This window comes from Lycium ferocissimum, chromosome 3 (assembly GCF_029784015.1).
Source record: "Lycium ferocissimum isolate CSIRO_LF1 chromosome 3, AGI_CSIRO_Lferr_CH_V1, whole genome shotgun sequence".
NCBI classification, from domain to species: domain Eukaryota; kingdom Viridiplantae; phylum Streptophyta; class Magnoliopsida; order Solanales; family Solanaceae; genus Lycium; species Lycium ferocissimum.
Genome location: NC_081344.1, coordinates 3,672,089 through 3,692,496, shown reverse-complemented (window position 1 = coordinate 3,692,496; position 20,408 = coordinate 3,672,089). Strand labels below are relative to the sequence as shown.

The 20,408-nt window shown below is 33.4% G+C and overlaps 3 protein-coding genes across 3 annotated transcripts; all 3 read right to left on the bottom strand.

Moving 5' to 3' along the window:
• Nucleotides 1-70: 70 nt before the first annotated feature.
• LOC132049317 (transcription factor MYBC1-like) lies at nucleotides 71-2,025 on the bottom strand. Its single transcript, XM_059440068.1, has one exon. The coding sequence runs from the start codon at nucleotides 1,194-1,196 to the stop codon at nucleotides 387-389; it is 810 nt and encodes a 269-aa protein (XP_059296051.1). The 5' UTR covers nucleotides 1,197-2,025; the 3' UTR covers nucleotides 71-386.
• Nucleotides 2,026-5,848: 3,823 nt separating this feature from the next.
• LOC132049314 (G2/mitotic-specific cyclin S13-7-like) lies at nucleotides 5,849-9,016 on the bottom strand. The gene is made up of 7 exons (XM_059440065.1): nucleotides 8,804-9,016; nucleotides 7,729-7,943; nucleotides 7,374-7,625; nucleotides 7,101-7,226; nucleotides 6,753-7,001; nucleotides 6,229-6,608; nucleotides 5,849-6,140 (listed from the first exon to the last, which is right to left on the bottom strand). Exons 1-7 carry the CDS (start codon nucleotides 8,838-8,840, stop codon nucleotides 5,990-5,992), a joined length of 1,410 nt encoding a protein of 469 aa, XP_059296048.1. The 5' UTR covers nucleotides 8,841-9,016; the 3' UTR covers nucleotides 5,849-5,989.
• Nucleotides 9,017-13,426: 4,410 nt separating this feature from the next.
• Nucleotides 13,427-19,608, bottom strand: LOC132050767 (protease Do-like 10, mitochondrial). The gene is made up of 8 exons (XM_059442128.1): nucleotides 19,580-19,608; nucleotides 18,466-18,791; nucleotides 17,136-17,331; nucleotides 15,817-16,076; nucleotides 15,150-15,277; nucleotides 14,495-14,704; nucleotides 14,137-14,187; nucleotides 13,427-13,753 (listed from the first exon to the last, which is right to left on the bottom strand). Exons 1-8 carry the CDS (start codon nucleotides 19,606-19,608, stop codon nucleotides 13,511-13,513), a joined length of 1,443 nt encoding a protein of 480 aa, XP_059298111.1. The 3' UTR covers nucleotides 13,427-13,510.
• Between the last annotated feature and the right edge of the window lie 800 nt (nucleotides 19,609-20,408).

Genomic DNA, 20,408 nt, shown 5'->3' with positions numbered 1-20,408 from the left:
CTCGCTAGAGGCCCAGAAAACAAAGAGAAGATGTGTGCCAACGAAATATCCAACTACAAGAAGAAAGTGATTGACGGAACTGCCATAAAACGACTTATTAATACAGTGCTAACCATAACATAATTACACTTGTAAAAGTTTATCTAAGTGAGCAATTTCAGCACCGACACTATGCACCAAATCCTAATTCTTGATAACACAACTTTAACATGAAGACATGAACAATGGACTAGAAAGTGAATTCACATGTTTTACAAGTACCGATAGAAATGACTATATATATATAGATACTAAAAACAGAAACACCACTTATCCAATAAAAGTTTCTAAATCAAAGACTAAAGCATTATTCCAAAGACAGTCTCTAGAAATACCCATAAGACAAATTAATCATCACCAGTTGGAAACAAAGTAAGAACTCTCTTCCCACTAGCAGTTGTAGCTGATTCAAAATCCTCTACATAAGAAGGCAACATTCTCTGAACATGGTCTTGCGATTGTCGAGACAAGAAGGGAACCTCAAATTGCCCATTTGGCGGTGACCCAAAATGCCTATACTGTTGCTGAATTTGTGGAGCATGTCCAACAACTGCAGCCACTGGTACAAATGGCATATAATGGTCCGGATTTCCCCTCCCTGGATGCAAAAAATGTGGGGGCACGGGCGAACTAGCAAACAGACGATCTGTTGCGGTGTCCGCCCCTGCCCCACTGCCACTACCCATGCCACTATTAGAAAATCCCTGCATACGTTTCAAATAAAGCCTATATTTTTGCAAATGACTAGCAACATTTTCGCGTGTTAGCCCATCTACACTCATTAACTGCATTATTGTTTTTGGGACAGCATTCTTGATCCCCAAATGTGCAACTGCATCCACAAACCTCTTGTGTAGCTGTGGGGTCCACACAAGTCTAGGCCTTTTTGGGGTGCGTGCAGGTTCGTCAGAACCTGCTGTGCCACCCAACTCAGCCGAGTCGAACTCGGCTGATGAGTTAGGGTGACATGAAGGTGTATGAACTAGTTGTGATGGTACAGGTGGTTGGTTTTTGGGATTTGGGGTATTGCGATTTTGAATATTAAAAGCTATGGCTAAATCAGGAGTAATTAACGTTTGGGATAAAGGCATTAGCTCATTAGGAGAAGGCAATTCTTCTTCCCATTTAACAAACCAACTTGAATTTTCTTCCTTCATTTCCCTGAACCTTCAAGAACCTGGAGAAGATTACAAAATTTTGGATTTTTAAATCACCTGGTTGCAAATTTTTCTGAGTCAATTTCTTGGTACCTCAAGATTGATGGATCAATTGACAATTGAACTGAAAACCAAGAAAAAAACAGAAAAAGAGCAGATTTTTATGATTGTTCTGGGAAATTTCTCGCTTTTTTGAGAATTAAGATTGATGGACTATTGATTAATGAGTTGAACACAAAAGTAGGACCAGGAAAAATGAGTGTTTTTTAGAGTTTGGGTTTGTGATGAACAGTGATAAACTTAAAAGATAAGATTTTTCTGAGATGAGTCTGCAATTTTTTTTGTGGTCAATTTCTCTTCTGAACTAATTCACAAAAATGAACTGAATACCAAAGTAACAAGAGAAAAGGACTACTACTTTGTAAGAAAATGAGGTTGTGATATACAGTGTAAAAGACTTGACAGATTAGATTTTTTTTCTTGAGATGAGTCTGCAATTTTTATTTTTTTTTCAGGGGTCAATTTCTTTGCTTCTTGGAAAGTAAGATTGATGGACGGACTAATTCTCAAATAGTCAAAAATAGACTGAAGACCAAAGGTAGAAGAAGAAAAAGGGGTCTTTTTTTAGAAAATGGGGTTGTGATAGACAGTGAAAAAGACTTGAAAGATAAGATTTTTTCTGGTCAATTTCTCTGCTTCTTGGAAATTCAGATTAATGGAATAATATGAACCTTACCAAAGTAGAACAAGGGAAGGAAAAAAAAAAAAAAAGGGAGTATTTTTTCAGAAATTGGGGTTGTGATATACAGTGTAAAAGACTTTGAAAGATTAGAATATATATTTTTGTGAGATGGGGTGGTTTTTGTCTCTCTCCTTGCACTTTCTCAAGATTTGAGGAGGGAGACAAATGAGGTTTATTTTCCAAAATTGTAATTATGGTGATTTTGGCTGTATTTAGAAGGGCCTGGGGGGTGTTCGAGGTGGATCTTGTTTTTTCCTTCAGCTTTTTCGTTATGGTTACTGTTATTGATTCTTTCTTACAGTTTTTGTGGAATTTTGGGAGCTTTTGGGATGTGAAAGCTGGTGTTGCAGTTGGGGTGGTGGGAGTATGGGGAGTTATATGATTTTTTTTTATTTTTTTTTTGGAATTTTGTATTTGTGCTTATCACTAAAATTGTACTCTTTCTATTTTAAAATAAGTGATGTTTTTATTTTTATTTTTTATTTTAAAATAAGTGGTGTTTTATAAAATTAAAAAAGTTTTTTTTTTTTAATTTCACATGACCAAGAAATCATTAAAGATCTATTCTTTTTCAAGAAATTTGATTAAAGATAAATTAGTTAAAATACTTTTTATTTTTTAAGAGTCAGTAATTTTTTAAAGGGTGTGCCCAAATGTCGACGAAAGTCTCACAAATTTTTCACAACTCCGTTCCCCTTGAAGGAAATTTTTGATAAGAAAAGTCTTTGTTTATGGTTGCTTGCAAAAAAGGTGTTGAGCGAGTGAGGGGTCACATGATATTTTATTTCTACTTTTTCTTTTCTTTTTTGAAATCATCATATCTCTATTGTAAGTATTATTTTTGGTGGCATCCCAACCATTTTGGTTGTACTACAATAACAATTATGTCTCAATCACAAATTAGATGGGATTGATTTTATGAATTTTCACTTCTTTATTTAAGCTTAATTATTATCATCATCATATCAAATAAAAACAAGTTATAGAAATTCGTTGCTAATCGGCAGCTAAATTTCCCGTAGCTAACATGAATTTGATAATCTATCTCTAATCCGTGTTAAATGGAATTACCAAAGACCTTTTTGTTATTTAGCGACAGAAGTTGTCTGTCGCCAATTTCTCCTCTCTTTTTTTCTTTCTATGAAATGGTATTAATAACAATAATAACAACAACAATATTAGAAGTTCGGTAACAATACTAAATTTTGTTCTTCACTAGTAGATATCACTCATACTCATCTTTCTTTTCTTTTATTGCCTCAATTAATTCACTAACTAACTTGTTACAATTTATAAGCAAGGAAAAAAGTATTTATATCTATTTAATGTTTGTATTAAGTAATTCGACCTTAAGAATTATAAACAAAACTAAAAATACTCATTAATCAACTATGATATAATTAGGTAAATAATGTTTGATCAAATTTTCCTCCGGGGGTTAATATTCTGGCATCTCTATCATTAAACCAAACCCCACAAAATCCATGGCACACATTGTAATTGGACTGTAGTGATCAATAAGTGTGCTAAGTCAAGGTCCTATTAGATTCTCTTCTTTTTTCTCGTAAGAATAGTTGTAATGCACATTAATAGAAAAGCAGAAACACTACTAAAAATAATGTTTTTTCTGTACTTTCTAGTATAACGCAAGTGACATGCGCATGATAAAAAAAATATTCTAAGGGAACTTGTCAAAGAAACATAAATGAGGTTGGACTAAACGAAAAAGCAACAAACTTGTTCAGACATGATGCTGCTACTAAATCATGTTTTTTTACACGCTTAATGCATATGCAGTCTCCTAAACTTATCTTTTTTTTTATTTTTTTTATTTTGTTTTTCTTATGCTTACAACTCAAATGTGTTTTTCTAAATCTAATTTTTATTAGAACAAAAAATTAAATTAATGAAGGTGAAGTAATCCTCAAATATATCTATCAAAATTAATTAAAGCTTACTCTTTTTTTCCTCTCAAATCGATTAATATTAGCTAAAAGATGGCATAATTAAATTATATATTAGCATGTTGCTACATTGAAGATTACTTATGTAAGTCAAATCGCGTTTTGTGTTTAATGAAGGTGTCAAAATAATAACAATTAGACTAAGTGTCAAAATAGAAAAAAAGACAAGTTCGGGCGGCTACATATGTGCCTTTTTTATATTAATCGATACTAATGTGTTACGCGTACAATTTACAAGTTCTAATTAATCAAATATGAACTTATCAGTGCTTCAACTAATTTGTTGGTGATTTAAGTCAACCATTCAAATCAAAAAAAAATCTTCTTTCTTATTACAACTCTTTCTTGTATTGTACAATAAATAAGGGTTTTCGTGATCTAGAAAGACACTAGAATTCATAACAAGAAGCAAGAAAAAACTCATGAATCAAAGGCTATAAATTTATCTATATAGACAGCAAGCATTTCTCTACAAGTTTCAGATATTTGAAAATCAAGAATGAAAGCAAGTTAAATATAGTTAAGACGTTTAAGACAACATTTATAGAAAAGACATGTCATGGACTTATCGCTTTCGTGCATGTCTGATCGATTTGTTGGTGGAATTGAGGAAAAATATAACTAACAAATCTGTAAAATACTCAAAGTAAGTAACAAATCTAATATGGTCTTTTATGCACTTAAATTAATTGAAATAGAGGAATGAGTTCTAATATGGTTAATAGGCTTTATATTTTAGCTCCTCTTCCAAACAAATACAACCCTCTTACATGTATTTTCTGATAAACTCAACTTTTTTTACACTTTTAAAACAAGCTACCTATATTTTATATCCGAATTTAAAACGTAATGTCAAAAACTCAATGAATCAACTATATATATACTAAGACAATATTATAAAAGTCCAAATTAAAATAAAAGACTTTGTGCTGCCATTGAGATTTAGCGGTTAAAGTATTTATTTGATGCCGGAGATAGCATCACATATCCTTCTTTGTCATTGTTATATTGATTAGGACGTTTTTAAAAGTAATTTTTCTGAAGAAAGATATCAACGGTGGAGATGATTATTTTAAAAGAAATTACTGACAAATTACCCTTATTATTTCAAGTTTGTTGTCGAAAGTGGGAATCAAATGAGCCTGCTTTCAAAGAAAGGAGGTGCTAGGCCCGTGACTTGGAAAGATAATACAAATGCATTGTTTATTTGATGATTTAACAGATAGGGAATAATTTTGGGTTCTCGATGTTAGTGGGTTTGTTTGGCATATCAGGATTAATCAAAAAAAAAAAAATGATAAATGAACTTTGGTCATCATGGATGGATTTAAAAAACAAATAAATGAAGTGCATAATTTAACCATGATCCTATAATGAACTTGAAAAATGATTTGAAAACTATGAGTAAAACAGGAAAAAAGAAATTATCTTCTTCTCTTGATATGCTAAAAGTGTATATGCTAAAAGTAATAAGTAAAGTGAAATTATCTTCTTAATATGCTAAAAGTGATATAAGTAAAGTGAAAATGTATATTTTTAGAATATTAGACAAGTAAAAGAAAACAGAGAGAGAGGAGTATTTTGGTGGTATATCCGATGAAATGTTATATATCGGATGAAATGTTGGAAGAGTTTCAAAACCGTAAGTAACCTTATTATTGCCACCTTATTATTGCTACCTTTTTTCCTTCCATAAAATTCAATAAATGAAATGAAATTTGATGGTGACCTCTCTTCTTTTCACTAAAAAAGTCTACTATAATGATAAAGGCCGCTTCATATGGTTTTTGTCACTAGGTGTTAAAAGAGTTAAAGAGGACGAGGTAAAACAATTAACATGAAATTGAGAATCAGAGTAAATAAGAGAGTCTGAGGTGTTGTTTCACATGCTCTTTTGAACGTATGAATAATTTGATTTATATTGAAAGTTTGCATGTCATTTATTATATAAACTGCTTCCAAATTGCTCAAGAAAATCACCACGGAATTGAAATTATTCCTTTCTTTCGGGCAACAGATCCAAATCAGAGAGTTTAAAAATAAAATCTCAGTACATTGTTTAACAGAAATTAGAAAAAGAAAAGGAATCAACAAAATTCAGAACTAGCCAACAGGGATTTGGCTGGAGGATTCAGTGCAACAGCACCTCTGCTAGAACTTGAATACTTCTTGTAAATCACTTTTAACTTGTGCTCTGGTGCCTCCATGTGATAGCTAACCAGCAACTTAGCACAACCCCTATTAACCAGAAAAAGAAAATATATATAAGTATAAAAATAATAACAGCAAGAAAATGGCTAAATTTTGTAATTTTGTTGTCACTCACAGTAGCTGAGACTCTGAGAAACCAGTATGCAATTTCAGTGTGTCGTTCCAAAACGGACTGCAATGCAACGCGTGTCGAGCAACATAAACTGCTGAAGCAGCAATCATCGACGGGCAGTAGATATTTGTAGCATAATTCATCAGTCCCAATTCAGCCAAGAAATAAACCATGTTTTCCATAGAGGTCACATTGCAAGAATTTAAGACAGTGATGTCATTCGCTTGTGCATCAGAAATAGCAGCTTTGATGAATCGAACGAGGAACACGTAAGGAGTTGGAACTGTTAAGTACCACTCCAATTGGCCAAGAATCCTTTTTTCCATTGACAGAACCTGTTGATGAGAGTAAGCTCTGTCTGAGATGCACACAAAGTCATTCACCTGAAAACAGTACATCAAATTTGGTCATGCTAGCAACTTGAAACAATGGACAAGTAACTTGCATAATTTGGACTTCATGTGACTTGAAATGGGAAAGTAACATGCATTATTGGACTAACTATGACTGAGAATGTGTATGTGTACCTCAGGTGCCCAAATTTCTTCATATTTGGAGGCAATGAGCATAGCACTTATGCCTACTAACTGCAATTCTCTCCTTGATGTAGTCGTCACAGCGAGGTAACGATCGGCGATGTTGATGGTGAGGTAAAGAGTCTCTTGATTTAGCTCAAATTTTTGATGCACTTCAATCAACCAGTCAATCAGAATAGCTCTCATCCTTTCATTTATCTCAGGCTGTGAATCCATGTAGTCATGAATTCTGCTCTCATTCTATGTAACAGAAAAAGAAAAAAATAGTAACCATAGTTAGTGTTATTTCAAGATTTGTGAAAAAGAAAAAGCAAAATGTAAATGAAAAAAGGTAGGTACCTCAGCTATCTTATAAAAGGTGTAAATATCCTCAACATATTCAAGCACTGCCAACTCATTGTTCACATCTGAAGCATCAATGTCCACAATCTCGACCTTTGGTTTATGACTCAGTCCACAGGCAGCCTTTAAAAAACAGAAGAAAAATCAGACCCCCACAGTTCATAATTGGTTCAAAAATTAACCCATGTATACCATGTATATAACTGTATATAAGCAGTGTATAACTTATGTATAACAACTAGGAAAACTGAAAACGTGACAAATGCTCACCTTACTCCTAGCAGTGAGAGTTGAAGTAAGAGTTGCTGCTTTTTTCATTGAAGAATCCTCAACTGCCTTCTTCTTTTGCTTGTTTTCTTTCACTTGTTCTACAGTATCAGGACTAATTTCAATCACCTCAGCCTTTGGTTTTGGTTTTGCAATGGCTGCTTTCTTCTGAGCTGGTTTCTTTACTGCAGCAGCTTTAACCGGTAAAGCTCCATTAGCAACAATCGGTCCATCCCCATTTACAACCATAGATTTCTGTAAATCAATAAGAAACCAACAATCCCTTTATTAGTATAACTTTAAAACTTGCTACTTGCTGAAAATACTGAGAGAAATTACGATTTTTAAGTCTTTATACCTTCTGGTTTTCGGCTGCTGCTTGTGCATTAGCTAGCAATTGTGCACAAAAGCTCCTCGTTATGGGGCGAGATACATTAGGAAGCGGCTTCACCCCCTCAACCCCACCACGCACAGTTACCATATTGCCAATATCACCAAGCGCCTTTCGGTTGTTTCTCCCTTGTGCTGCTGCCATATTCTTCTGCTTAATTGCTCCAGGAACTGCTGCCTCACCTGATCAATGTACAATGTATTTTGTTTAGTACTTATTAACATTGACAATTATTTCAAGAATTGCTTGTATCTTAAGATAACTAACTTCATCAATACATAGAAAATATACCAAATCTAAAGATTTTTTTCGGCCAATAAGAATTGAGATTTGTATCATTGAAGTTTAGAAGAGACCATTCACAAAAAGAGTTGCATTCGTATGCTAATCAGGGGTATAGTTTAGTGGTAAAAGTGTGATTCGTTCAATTAGTTTCAGTAACATCTCTGATAGATATGCTATTAGTTTCAGTAATATCTATAAAATTAATGTATTTTCAATAATGTCAATTAAGAAAGGTGTTCTTTCTCAAATAAATTACATGCCAAATTCACATTAGACAATCATTACAACTATATTCATATCTACTTTATATGTATAAACATTGAAGCGAAGATATCCTATGAATTATACTGCACAAAGGTTTCAATTAGTTCAAACACTCTTAAAAAACACCACCACAATCTTTTCCGATGTTCAAGTTTACTTTAATTCCAAAACAAACATAAAAGGTACTAATCCAAGATTCAAAAGATCACCAAACCAACAAAAAAACTAGTACTATCTTTTTTCAAATTTACTTTAGGTGAATCGCATAACAGACATAGAAGGTACACCTAAAGTAAATTTGAAAAAAGATCACCAAAGCAACAAAACCCCATCTTTTTTTCATGCTCAGATTTACTTTTAAGCCTCATAAAAAACAGACAAGAACAAAAATACCATGTAATCAAAGAAGAACGTATCAAATGTAAACCCCCATTAAAACAAATTTGACATTTGGGTATGGAAGAAAAGAAAGCTGATTAAAGAAATGAGAAACCTCTGTTTTGCTGTTGAATAACGTTTCTTGCTGCCATTAAATCACCCAAACTTAAATTTCTTCTAAAATATCTGAACCCCACAAAAAGAAGGAACAAATTATCAACTTGGGTGTCCCTAAAATTACTCAATCTACCCCCCCTTTACCCTCTCTGTGAAAGCCTCTAAGAAACTATGGATTTTTGGTAGACTGAAGAAGAAGACCCCTTTTTGAAGCTGTAGAATCGGCGCTTCTCTTCTAACGGTCTTATTCTTTTTCGAAATACTAGCCGTTAGATGAGTAGACCAAGATCTGACGGTATTCATTTTGTTTCCCTAAAATTCCCACCAAGACTAGCCGTTGGCTTTGATACTATTAAATAATTATCTTCATTTAATGGATCAGATTATTAATACTCCGACACATGGGAAGGCTATGACAACGTGTTCTACACTAAGGAACCGTTCTTGAAGTTTTGTTTGGATATGTAATTTGGATTTTTTAAGTTGTATTTTTTTTATAGACTTTTACCCTACAAGTTGTAAAACTCATCAAAACTTTCTCAATTCTTATATAATCTTACCAAATGAGCAAATCATAGTTCATAACAAAATTAATACGCTACTAAAAGGTCTTTCTAAAAATATAAACATCAATTGATCGAACTTTAGTTCAATAAAAAGGAAATTGAACATGAGTGACAGTGTAACTATTTTTTAATATAATCCTCCAACATGGTATGGACAACCTCTTAATATACTATCAACTTGAAGATTTTTTAATATTTGATATAAATGGTTGATAAACATAGTTGGTAAATATATCTACCAATTTATGAATTTTTTTTTTTTACAAAATATAAACTTATGGGTCAAGTTTTACATTTAAAAAAATTAAAATCATGAGTTGGAATCCCAAATCACATATTTTTGGAGAATTTGGGATTTGAAATCATGATATGAAGTTGAAATTGAAATTTTGTGCAAATTGCATAAAACAAACGCTGATTTGAAATCAAAACATGAAATCATGATTTCATATTGCATGTTCAAACGCCTGCAAAATTTCAAGTACTTGTAAGATACTCCCTCCGTTTCAATTTTTGTGAACCTATTTTCTTATTAGTCCGTGCCAAAAATAATGATCCCTTTCTATATTTTTGAAACAATTTACCTTTATGTAATAATTTATAGCCACACAAAATATACTCCCTCCACCCCATATAAGTTATCCACATTTCTATAAGTATCCGTCCCAAAATACTTGTCCATTTACAAAATCAAGATAGAATTAATTAAGTTTTTTCTACTTTGCCCTTAACATTAATTATTTTTTAGAGTAACCAACACTGATTAGAGTGCAATTAATTAGAGAGAGATAAAGGTAATATAGTAAAAATACACTTTTATTTATGAGTTCTTAAAGAGCGTGTAAACTGGAAAGTGGACAAGTAATATGGGACGGAGAGAGTATAATAGAGAAATGTGATGTTTTACATTTTTCGGACCCTATTAACCTTTTTATATTTGTCGGGACATTTTGTGCAGTGCAATTTAAGTCCCTATACTTTTTATAATTGTCATACTAAGGGTAATAATTAGTTTTGATAAAAATAGAACCAAAGCGCTTCATTTAAGTCCCTATACTTAATATTAAGTTTAATACCAAACTAAATCAATCAATATATTCTATTAGGCTAATAGATTGTGCAAATTGAGAGTCATGAATGTGGTTGTGTTTTTTCATTTTCATTTGAGGACCTGCGCGATTGATCGTCCTTTAGAAATCATATTAATTATCGTTCAAATCATATAGAGTCTATAGGTATTGATAACCTTGAATATGAACTATTAATAAAATGATCTATTTGGACATGGCTTATTTGGACTTATTAATTATCAAAGAAAAGATTACTACTTTTTTATTTTTCTTGGTTGTCGGAATACATTTTATGATTTTACTATGCTTGGACTTGTTAATTCTCATGCCTTAATTTATTTATTTATTTTTTTCCTAGAATTTTTCTTATAATGGTTTCATTGCTTGCATGGATATTTTATTTGGATGATTGTGGTAGGAATGAGGAATTATTCAGGCAACTTTACATGAATATTTTATTTGGATGTTCATTTTTGTAAGAAGAAGAAACCCAATGTATAGGCTCGAAATCTAAAATCTAAATTAACCAAACCGAGAAATTTGAAATCGAACTTAAAAATCCATCCAATCCGAACTTTTTTAGATTGGATTTGGATTGTATTCTTGAATCCAAAAATAAAAATCTAATCCAAAATTTTCATATCAATTCGACTGTCGGAAAACGCACCCCTAATTTATTTATTTTTTATTAAATTCTTTAAAATTTTTGCTTCGTCCATTTTTACTTCTCCTATATTGAATTGACACACCCTTTAAGGAACCCTAAATAGAACCAAAATTTTACTATATCACCCCATTGCCACACCCCTGAAGGAGTCAATAACTATAAATAGAACCAGAATTTGACGATATCACCCCATTGGCACACCCATTTAGGAGTCAATAAAACATACTTTAAAAGTAATGCAATCACTAAATATTTCTTGAACTTTCCAACCCAATAATTAATAATAAGGGCAAAATAGGTATGAAATGGTGAATTATCTCTTGGTTTTCCAAACTGGACAAGTAAAAATGAACACCTATTTTTAGTATACAGGACAAGTAAAAATGGAAGGAGGAAGTAGCTAAATTCTTGGACAATCCATGCAGTTTTCTGATTGAAGCTGCATATATAACTCGATTACATATATACCTTCTTCTTTTCTTAAAAAGCAATTAGCTTGGTAGTATTATGCTAGAAAATAATCAATAAAATATGTTTCTGGTAGTGTATATCACATATTAAAGAAAAATCAACAAAAATCAAACCAATGAAAATCCGGACTTAATTGGTTTGATTTTGATCAACTTAATTGATTTGATATATTCCTTTTAAGAAAAAACCGACCTAAACCGAAAATGAACGCCCCTGGCTGAGGAGTAATGAAAGTTGAATTTGTGATTTCTATTCCTTCCCCTTTTCTCAAATCAATAAGTCAAATAGTTCTCAGTTTTTTTTCTTTTTCAATACAAGTACGGACTAATGTAAATAAGAATACACTATTTTGATAAAGCACAAAAATATACAAATAGCAAAATTGTGGAATGAATAGTCAAGAAGAGAGTACAATCAGATCTCTCTATAACAACATTTCACTATAAAAATCAAATTTTCTTTGGAGCCGATTTTCATGGTATGTTATATTTATTTTCTTAAATTATTCCACTCATGGTGGTATGCGATTAGGCAAGACTCCTACCTATTTATTAGCAGCCAAAAGAGAATACATGTATCCGGGAATAATAATTCTATGAGTAAAAATTATTTTAGTCCTCCAACTTTACTTTAAAAATCAAAAACCTCCCCTAACATTGAACAATCGGCATTTTCATCCTCTTATCTCAACTTCTAACCATTGACCAATAACTTTAAAAGGGAATTTCACTTCTATTCTTAATTAATTAGTGATATTAATAATATTTGATTTTTCTACTGTTTCCTCCGTTCAGTAGTCTTCACACGTCTGTGCCGCCTTAATATTTCTCCATGCATATCTTCATATTTCCAAAGAACCGTTCAAACCCTTGTAACTATATGATCTTAACCATAATTCACAAACAGATAAATCTTGGTGTGATTCCATTTCCAAAGCCTCTAGATTTTTATGAGGAACAAAGTTTTTAGCTGACGATGGTGATTCGATGAAGATGAAGATGATAAAAAGATGATAAACAGTTCGAGGACCGTCCTCAAAGCTATTATTGGTTGGTGATGCAGTATGCTTCGTAGGTGCTGTTGTGCGATATAAGGGCTTACCAGTTTCTTTTATGAACCCTGTTTTTCGCTTGCGAGACTCTATTTCTTGTCAAAACCTTTCACAAGACGCTCCAAATTTTTACTGCTCGAATACAAATTGATAGAGTCTTGCCTGTCGAATCCAATAATGGATTGACAAATAAAGCTTCTCAGGCCTTCAGTAAGTTGAGAGTTTATTGCGCAAAGACGGAGATCCCAAATTTAGGATGAACTGCCACGATAATTGACGTCATGAACTAAAACAACCCCAGGAAGAAGGTAAGAACTCAAAACTAGACAAGATTTTCCGTACAAAGTTCCTTTTCCTAGATTCTTTATGAAGAATTTATATGAAGTAAAATCTGGATGGATGCGCTGATAAAAATCTCATAGCAGTAAGTTGTGGAAGGAATAAATAGGAAAAAAAATCTTGATTCTTGAAACGCATTGAATGATTGAATTCCATAAATTGTTAGTGTACAGAGACAAAAGTATAAACCCTTTGCAAGCTGTAGATTAGAAAAGTTGTTGTATGATTGGTCAACTTTATGATCTAATAGAACGAACTTATTGAAGCTTCAAGCTGTGTTCGACAATGACCAGATATAGAAGACACTCAAGAGAGAAAAGATATAAGAATACACTATTTTGATAAAGCATAAAGATAGAGAATATCTGCTCCACCCTATACAAAAGTTACAGGTTACATCTCAATTCTCGGTGGAGCAATTACTTGCAGTTAAGTAAACAAAAACCAGGAGACTATGTTTCTCTATAACAACATTCGCTATAACAAAAAAATATTCGGACAAATGACACCACTACAGAGAATTTTGCTTGTAATACAAAAATTAGGTTGAGCAAGCCGACTGAAGTTCAGCTGCATCTTGATCATCAGTAAGGTCGCTAGACATGACATGAGGTATTTTATGGCGTTTCAATATACGCAGTGTGGCTATTCTTGCCAATTCATGATCCAAAACAATCACCCTCTCACCATCCAAATCAAATCTCACATAATTTTTGTTACCATCTTCCACAAGCTGACGTAAATGTTTCAGATTCAAAACTTGTACACCATTAACCTTCTTCACCTGTTCAAAAAGGTCCAAAATTCACAAAAACAAAGAGGAAAATGATTCAAAGGCGCCATTATGCTGTCTTTTTTAAGAAGAGAACGAAGTAATAGAAGCAATGAGCACTTTACCTGTGACTCGGCAAGGCGCTGCTAACCAGCATTAACATCATCCATCAACACCTAGTTAATTCCAAAAGGTCACATTAGCAGCATATAGTACGTCAATTTGTGAGTACAATCTTAAAGGAACAGAGAGCTCCGTCTCTTTGGTTAGGTTATTAGGTTGCAAAGCAAAATTTAAGGAAAGTACCAAAAACAAAGAGGAAAATGATTCAAAGGCGCCATTATGCTGTCTTTTTTAAGAAGAGAACAAAGTAATAGAAGCAATGAGCACTTTACCTGTGACTCGGCAAGGCGCTGATAACCAGCATTAACATCATCCATCAACACCTAGTTAATTGCAAAAGGTCACATTAGCAGCATATAGTACGTCAATTTGTGAGTACAATCTTAAAGGAACAGAGAGCTCCGTCTCTTTGGTTAGGTTATTATGTTGCAAAGCAAAATTTAAGGAAAGTACCAAAAACAGAGTTCGTCTATATGTGTAAGGTTAGGATATTATGTTTCAGCATGTATTTAGGATGTGAAATTATGGCGGAACTTCATGGCTTCTTTTTTCTTTTCTGTTTTTCTATTTTTATAAGAGATAAATTAATTAAGTTTTCCATTTGACAGAAGGATAAGAAACTCTAGATACCCGTGAAAGGATGATGAATTGTTCGCCAGGTTTCTTACGCAGTCCCCGAGGTGCTCGTGCACACAACCGACTCCGACGGGGCGAGATATTATACCAGTCTTCTCCATACTCGTTAAGGAATGGTTGAGTTAATGGAACAAAGACGAGGCCAGCAAAAATGAAATAACTAGGGAGCTTGTCAAATTGATGAACTGGAACAAGTGGTTGCAACTGCATAATATTTGGTTATTAGATACAGTTGAGAGTTTGTAGAGTGTCATACAATACAAAAGAAACCTTTAGATTTACAATCATACAAGTTCAAAATTGTTCATTCACCTTACCTATTTTTTCTATTTTTGCAAGAGATCAGATTGTTTTGAGTTTTCCAGCTGACAAAAGGATAATGGATGTGAAATTCTAGATACTCTAGTAACGGTAAGAATGATGAATTGCTGAACTTCCACATACCTTGTGAAAATGAAGAATCTACTTCTACTAGAGCATTGTGTCATTAATTTATTAACTACAGTTCTCTTAATTGTAGATGCAGTAATCAATATCTATTTGTTTGACTACCTGCACCCAGGATATGACCAGAAGTTTGAAAAACCACTGGCAGGTATCACATTTGAAAACAACAATCAATATTGAAAGTTAAATGAAAGTGACTTACAGTATGAAGCGTGATCTTGAAGTCATGCACTTCACCATTCCTCAAGACTTTAAGTTCAGCAGTTTCATTTGGTTTCTTCATAGATACGAGATGGTCAAATGTGATTCTCTCTCTGTTTCGGAAAGGAACTGCAGATCATAAGCAATCTCAGAACTTCAGGTGATAATTTATACATACATGGAAGTCAAAATGCAGAAGGGAAAGCATTTCTAACACTAAATAAGTTAACCCAGCCTTAACAATTCTTATATCCTGCACATCACTTACGCAGTTCTGGTATAATTACCAGCTATTCGCATGCAAGAGAAAACTCAGAACGAAAAGAGCCTAGACTCTAGGCTTTTCATCTTCCAAAGGGAAGTCACTTAAGTTACTCATAGTTGCAAGTTGAGAGAAGATGGTCGCTTTTTAGTTGATGCTACCCTGTCTAAAAGAGCCTCAATGGCGAGAACTACATCCATATTTCATCCAAATCCATCATTTTACCTCAAGAAACATTTAAAGAAAGAAAAAAGCATCTACTATAGAATGTAAGAAAAAGAAAGAACTCTCCAGTCTGGTAACTTACAGTAACTGTGAAGAATAAGAGAGCTCTCCAGACTAGTTTAACTATTGCACATTAGAATCACAACAAAGAGAGGAGCAAGAGCAATCAGAGAAAGTCTACCTGTTCTATCATTTGCTATGGGTACACCATCAAATGAGAGGATTATATCGTCTTTCTTAAATACTCTAGAAGCATCAGAAAGTGGGTTGATTCCACTAACAAGCACACCTGTCAATTTGGACTGCATTTGGAAGTATTCTCGAATTTGTGCATTTTCAATACGTTGGCATGACAAGCCTAGAGAGCAAAACCCAACGTATTCACCATGTTCTTCTACGCCAGCTATAAAATGCTTTATAACAGGAACAGGAATAATGTAGCTGCAAAATCCAACCAGAAAAGGAACTTGTAAGGTCAACCTAGAATACTGTAAAAAAAAAAAATCAAATTACAACTGTTTTTTCTCCAAAGTAGATTGTTTAATCACGAGGGAACAGTTTAGCTTTGACTGGTCGCAGAATGAGAGCTACTAAGTGTTCCCACAAGCTAAACAAATGTTGACTAAAACTATTAAATGTCATCAAGCAAATCTCGTTATCAACTGCATGTCACAATTAAAAGCTTTCAGGCATTCCCACATCTGTCATTCTCTGTAATCCTTTGGGATGAAAAAGAATAATACTATTATGAAGCTAGAGCCAAAGGGCTACAAGTCAAGCTTCGAATTTGTAAATGCATGAACAAGGACACATATTTCAAAAAATAAAGGAATTTCCAGAATGAATTGAATTGTCTATGAAGAATGATTTTTTGTCCCAATTAAAGAAGTGAATCAGAAGACGAAGAATAGAATAATAGAGAAACTAAGACAAACGAATGAGAAAACTAACAATAGATGATAGAGAAACCAGGACAAACGGATGAGAAAGATGTATAACAATGTATAAATGATGTATAACAAGCCATTTATTATATCAAAAAATGGTATAACGAGCCATTTGTTTTGACAAATTGTGATCGGGAATTTGACATAAATAGCCATCACCCAAGGAAATAACTGATAAATGTACTATATATACATATATTACGTATATTGGCTAACGGATTTAAATATTCTTGGTCGACCGGCCAAATGTGTAACTTCGCCATTGTGATTGCACATTATAAAAAATTACAACTACAAAGAGAAAGTCAAAGCATGATTGCAAATAGGAGCTGAGTGTAATTTTAACTAAAACGAAGAGTTACTTTGATTTTTTGATAGGGAAAAAAATTATAAGTTACTTTGATTAGTGACAATGTGACTGGATATAAGCGTATATCCCCCATCAGTATTTAAATAAAGAACATATGATAGACCAAGCAATACATGAGGCAGTGGACCTAGATCTTTATAGCAGTTTTGGAGACACAAAGTGACAAAGAAAATTCTAATTTACCCAATATTCTCTGCACCCAAAAGGTTTTGGAAAGCAACTCCAGCAATTTTATCACCCATGATTGCTGGTCCTCCACTATTTCCTGGATTTATAGCCGCATCAATTTGTATTGCCAATAGCTGACTAGCACCACGTACATATTTTGCAGGTTCAACCCTTGAGACAACACCTCTCGTAACAGATATATTGTCTCCCCCTATAAAAAAAAAAAATTTAAAAAAAAAAAGCAAAAATCCATAATTTTATTTATTAGGGAACTCATTAGATGCGGGTATTTATGGCATACAATTAAGTAAAGAAAGAAAAAGAGAACATAGTACTGTGAATGAAACAAAAATATAACTAGACGTCAACTAAAGATTTAGAAGGTTATGTTCTCATAAAGACGGAAATCTAGTATATGCAAGCTACATATAACCAGAGCATTGCACCTAGTTGACACCAGAGAAAACAAAAACACATCATTAAAGTTCCTTTTCACTCTTCTGGATCTACTTCGGTCGCTGGTCATATGAGCTCTCGAAAAGGATACAGAATCCGGAAAAATGATGCACTCTATAAAAATGGGAACTTATTTGAAAAGAAAATGACTTTTCATATTATTACTCAAGACTCTACTATAAGTAGTTTATATATTTATCCCTAGCCACTTCCTCCAAAGCATTACCTTTCCCCATTTGCTTCTTTGACAATACGAGATCAGGGGAGCCATCAAGTGTTGCTCCATTGCAGGTTATAGAAGACAGAACACTACAAATATTGTAACTTTCTGCCTACCGTAGCCATGGATGCAACCTTCGTGATGTAAAGGCCCTTCTCGAGTATAGTAAACAGCTCTTAAGTAGAAAGATTGTAATGTTGCCACAGCGAAAGTGGCTCCTATGTTTTATAGGAATTTGAAAAATGGAAAGAAATCGTTAATGAATTGGAAACTAAGGTAAAGGGAGCTAATTTCATCAGTGAAAAGACAAGCTACAAACATTTATTTAAACTTCAGAATGGAATGAACCCTAGTAAAGTGTAATACAATTAGTTTGGATTGAGGTGTATCTGATGGACTGATATTGTCAGGAAACATGAACAAAAAGAGCTCGTTTGTGCATTGCGATTCATCTGCCATTGTATATTAAGACACAAAAAGAAGATACTAATTTCATATTAACTCAACACAGTATCGATAGCACAGCTTTTTGAAGAGCTATAACATCCCATTCCTAAACAAGAACATTGTATCACACACAAACAATATAAAAACAAAAGGAGGCTTCAGAGTTCGAATCAAGTAAAGGATTTACATTTCATGTTGAACCAGTTACAAGAATAAAATTACCTTGAGGATAACCAACAACGGACACGGCTTCTTGGAGAAAGGGAACATCACCAAGCTCCAAAGAGTTCATGCCCTCCCAAAATTCTTCACTTTCTACCACTAGAATAGCCAAGTCACATTCATGACCAGCAGCCTGAACTGTTGCTCTATACTTGGTTGGAGAACCATGCTTTCGTACAAGTACAAATGTATGATCAGCCACAACATGAGCATTTGTCAGGATTCTCTTTCCCCGAATAACAAAACCTATAACATTAAGAAGGCAAAATCCAAAAGTAAGTTTTTTAGTATATAATACATGATGTGAGCTCCGTATCCTGCCCCCCCTTTTTTTTTTAAAGCAAGTTATTATACATAGAGGGACGGGAAGGGGAAATGGAGGAGGGAATTTTTAGAAATCTGGGCAGTAGTAATATTTTGTTGCCTGGTCTCTTTTCAGTTGATTGTGTTATATTAAAGTCAAAAAGAAGAGCCCACGGGAATCGATCCCACGTCGACTGGCAGAATCGCGCGAGACATGGTTCCCTGTTTGCCGCGGGACTAATCATTAATCTTGTTACTGGGATCCCATCTACAAATTATTATAGCTTTTTAATTTTAATAGATTTTTCAATATATATTACAGGATCTCGGAAAAAGTTACTGGGTCTCTCGGAAACCACACCATACAATATCAATTTAAGAACAATGGAAACAAAGATGGTATCAACAACAACAACATAATACGGAGTGAAATCTCACAAAGTGGTGGTCCCCGAGAGGGCAGTGTACGTACCTTACCAGAGTTCAGGAGGTTGTTTCGGTGGGCCTCGAATAACAAATAAACCAAGAAAACAAAGTAATACAATGGTGAAAGTCAAAGGACAAGAAACAACGAATAGAAACATGGCAATACAATAATGAAGCACGGGAAACAAGAAATATAAAATGAAAGAGAAAGAAAATGATTCCATTTACAAGAGTCTCAAATCCACAAATAAAATGATTATAATAATGCTTATTAAGTTTAGCTTCAAGTAAGGATTTGATTGTATGACTTTGATATGAAATCTCTATCATTCTATGTAAATATTCTGGGTACTACTGAACAAGAAACTATCTTGTATTATCAAACCTTATGCGAAACTGAATAACTTTTGACATTGTTAACATTTAACATATTAATAATTGATATCACTCGAACTAAATAGAGATATTAATAAGCAGACTAAACTGTTAATGAGTAGCAATATAACTAGCTAAATAGGAATATTAACCTAGCTTTGTTCTAATAGATCTCAATAAAACACAAAAGAAAATGACAATATTCCATCCACCAACAAGATACCTAGTATAGTTCCATAAGTCCATGAATGACAATATTTCATCCATTTAAAGTAAAAATAAACTTCTCAAAGAAACTTTCATGGCACTTATGGCCTATCCAACACCAGCACATTATCTTCATCAAGCACATATAAATCTGCTTGTGACAATGTTACTGCTTGTGACAATGTTATCTTAGCATCTTCACTTTCTTTCTATTTTTTTATTTTTTTAATTAAATTTTGTTATTAGGCCGGGTATAAAACAACTTCGCGCATTTATTCAAAAAAATTAATTTAGCAATGCATTATTTGGGCTAGGCTAAAAAGCCTTGTTTTTAAATGGGCTCCAAAAATTTAAGCCCAACCCTATCAAATCACAAGGGGGGTTGGTCGGCCCCGGTAGGTGGGCATAAATACCGAAAATCGAAAAATCGGACCGAACCGAATTAATTCGGTTTTTCGGTATTTCGATTCGGTTTTCGGTTTTTTTTAATACCAATTTCGGTGTTCGGTTCGGTTTTCGATTCCGGTTCACCGGTTCTTCGGTTTTTCGGTTAAACCAAAGTTTTTTTTTTTTTTTTTTTTTTTTTTACTACATGAATACAATTTTTTTATTGGCAAAAAAACATAAGTAGA

Excerpts from the sequence above, each read along its gene's own strand:
- LOC132049314 (XM_059440065.1), bottom strand. The coding sequence starts at position 8,840 with ATGGCAGCAAGAAACGTTATTCAACAGCAAAACAGAG. Across the intron at positions 7,944-8,803 it reads TATTCAACAGCAAAACAGAG|GTGAGGCAGCAGTTCCTGGA; the intron begins GTTTCTCATTTC and ends TACATTGATCAG. Across the intron at positions 6,609-6,752 it reads AAGAAATTTGGGCACCTGAG|GTGAATGACTTTGTGTGCAT; the intron begins GTACACATACAC and ends TACTGTTTTCAG.
- LOC132049317 (XM_059440068.1), bottom strand. The coding sequence starts at position 1,196 with ATGAAGGAAGAAAATTCAAGTTGGTTTGTTAAATGGGAAGAAGAATTG.
- LOC132050767 (XM_059442128.1), bottom strand. The coding sequence starts at position 19,608 with ATGTCAAAAGTTATTCAGTTTCGCATAAG. Across the intron at positions 16,077-17,135 it reads TTGGGTGCAGAGAATATTGG|CTACATTATTCCTGTTCCTG; the intron begins GTAAATTAGAAT and ends TGGATTTTGCAG. Across the intron at positions 14,705-15,149 it reads TCAAGATCACGCTTCATACT|TTGCAACCACTTGTTCCAGT; the intron begins GTAAGTCACTTT and ends AATATTATGCAG.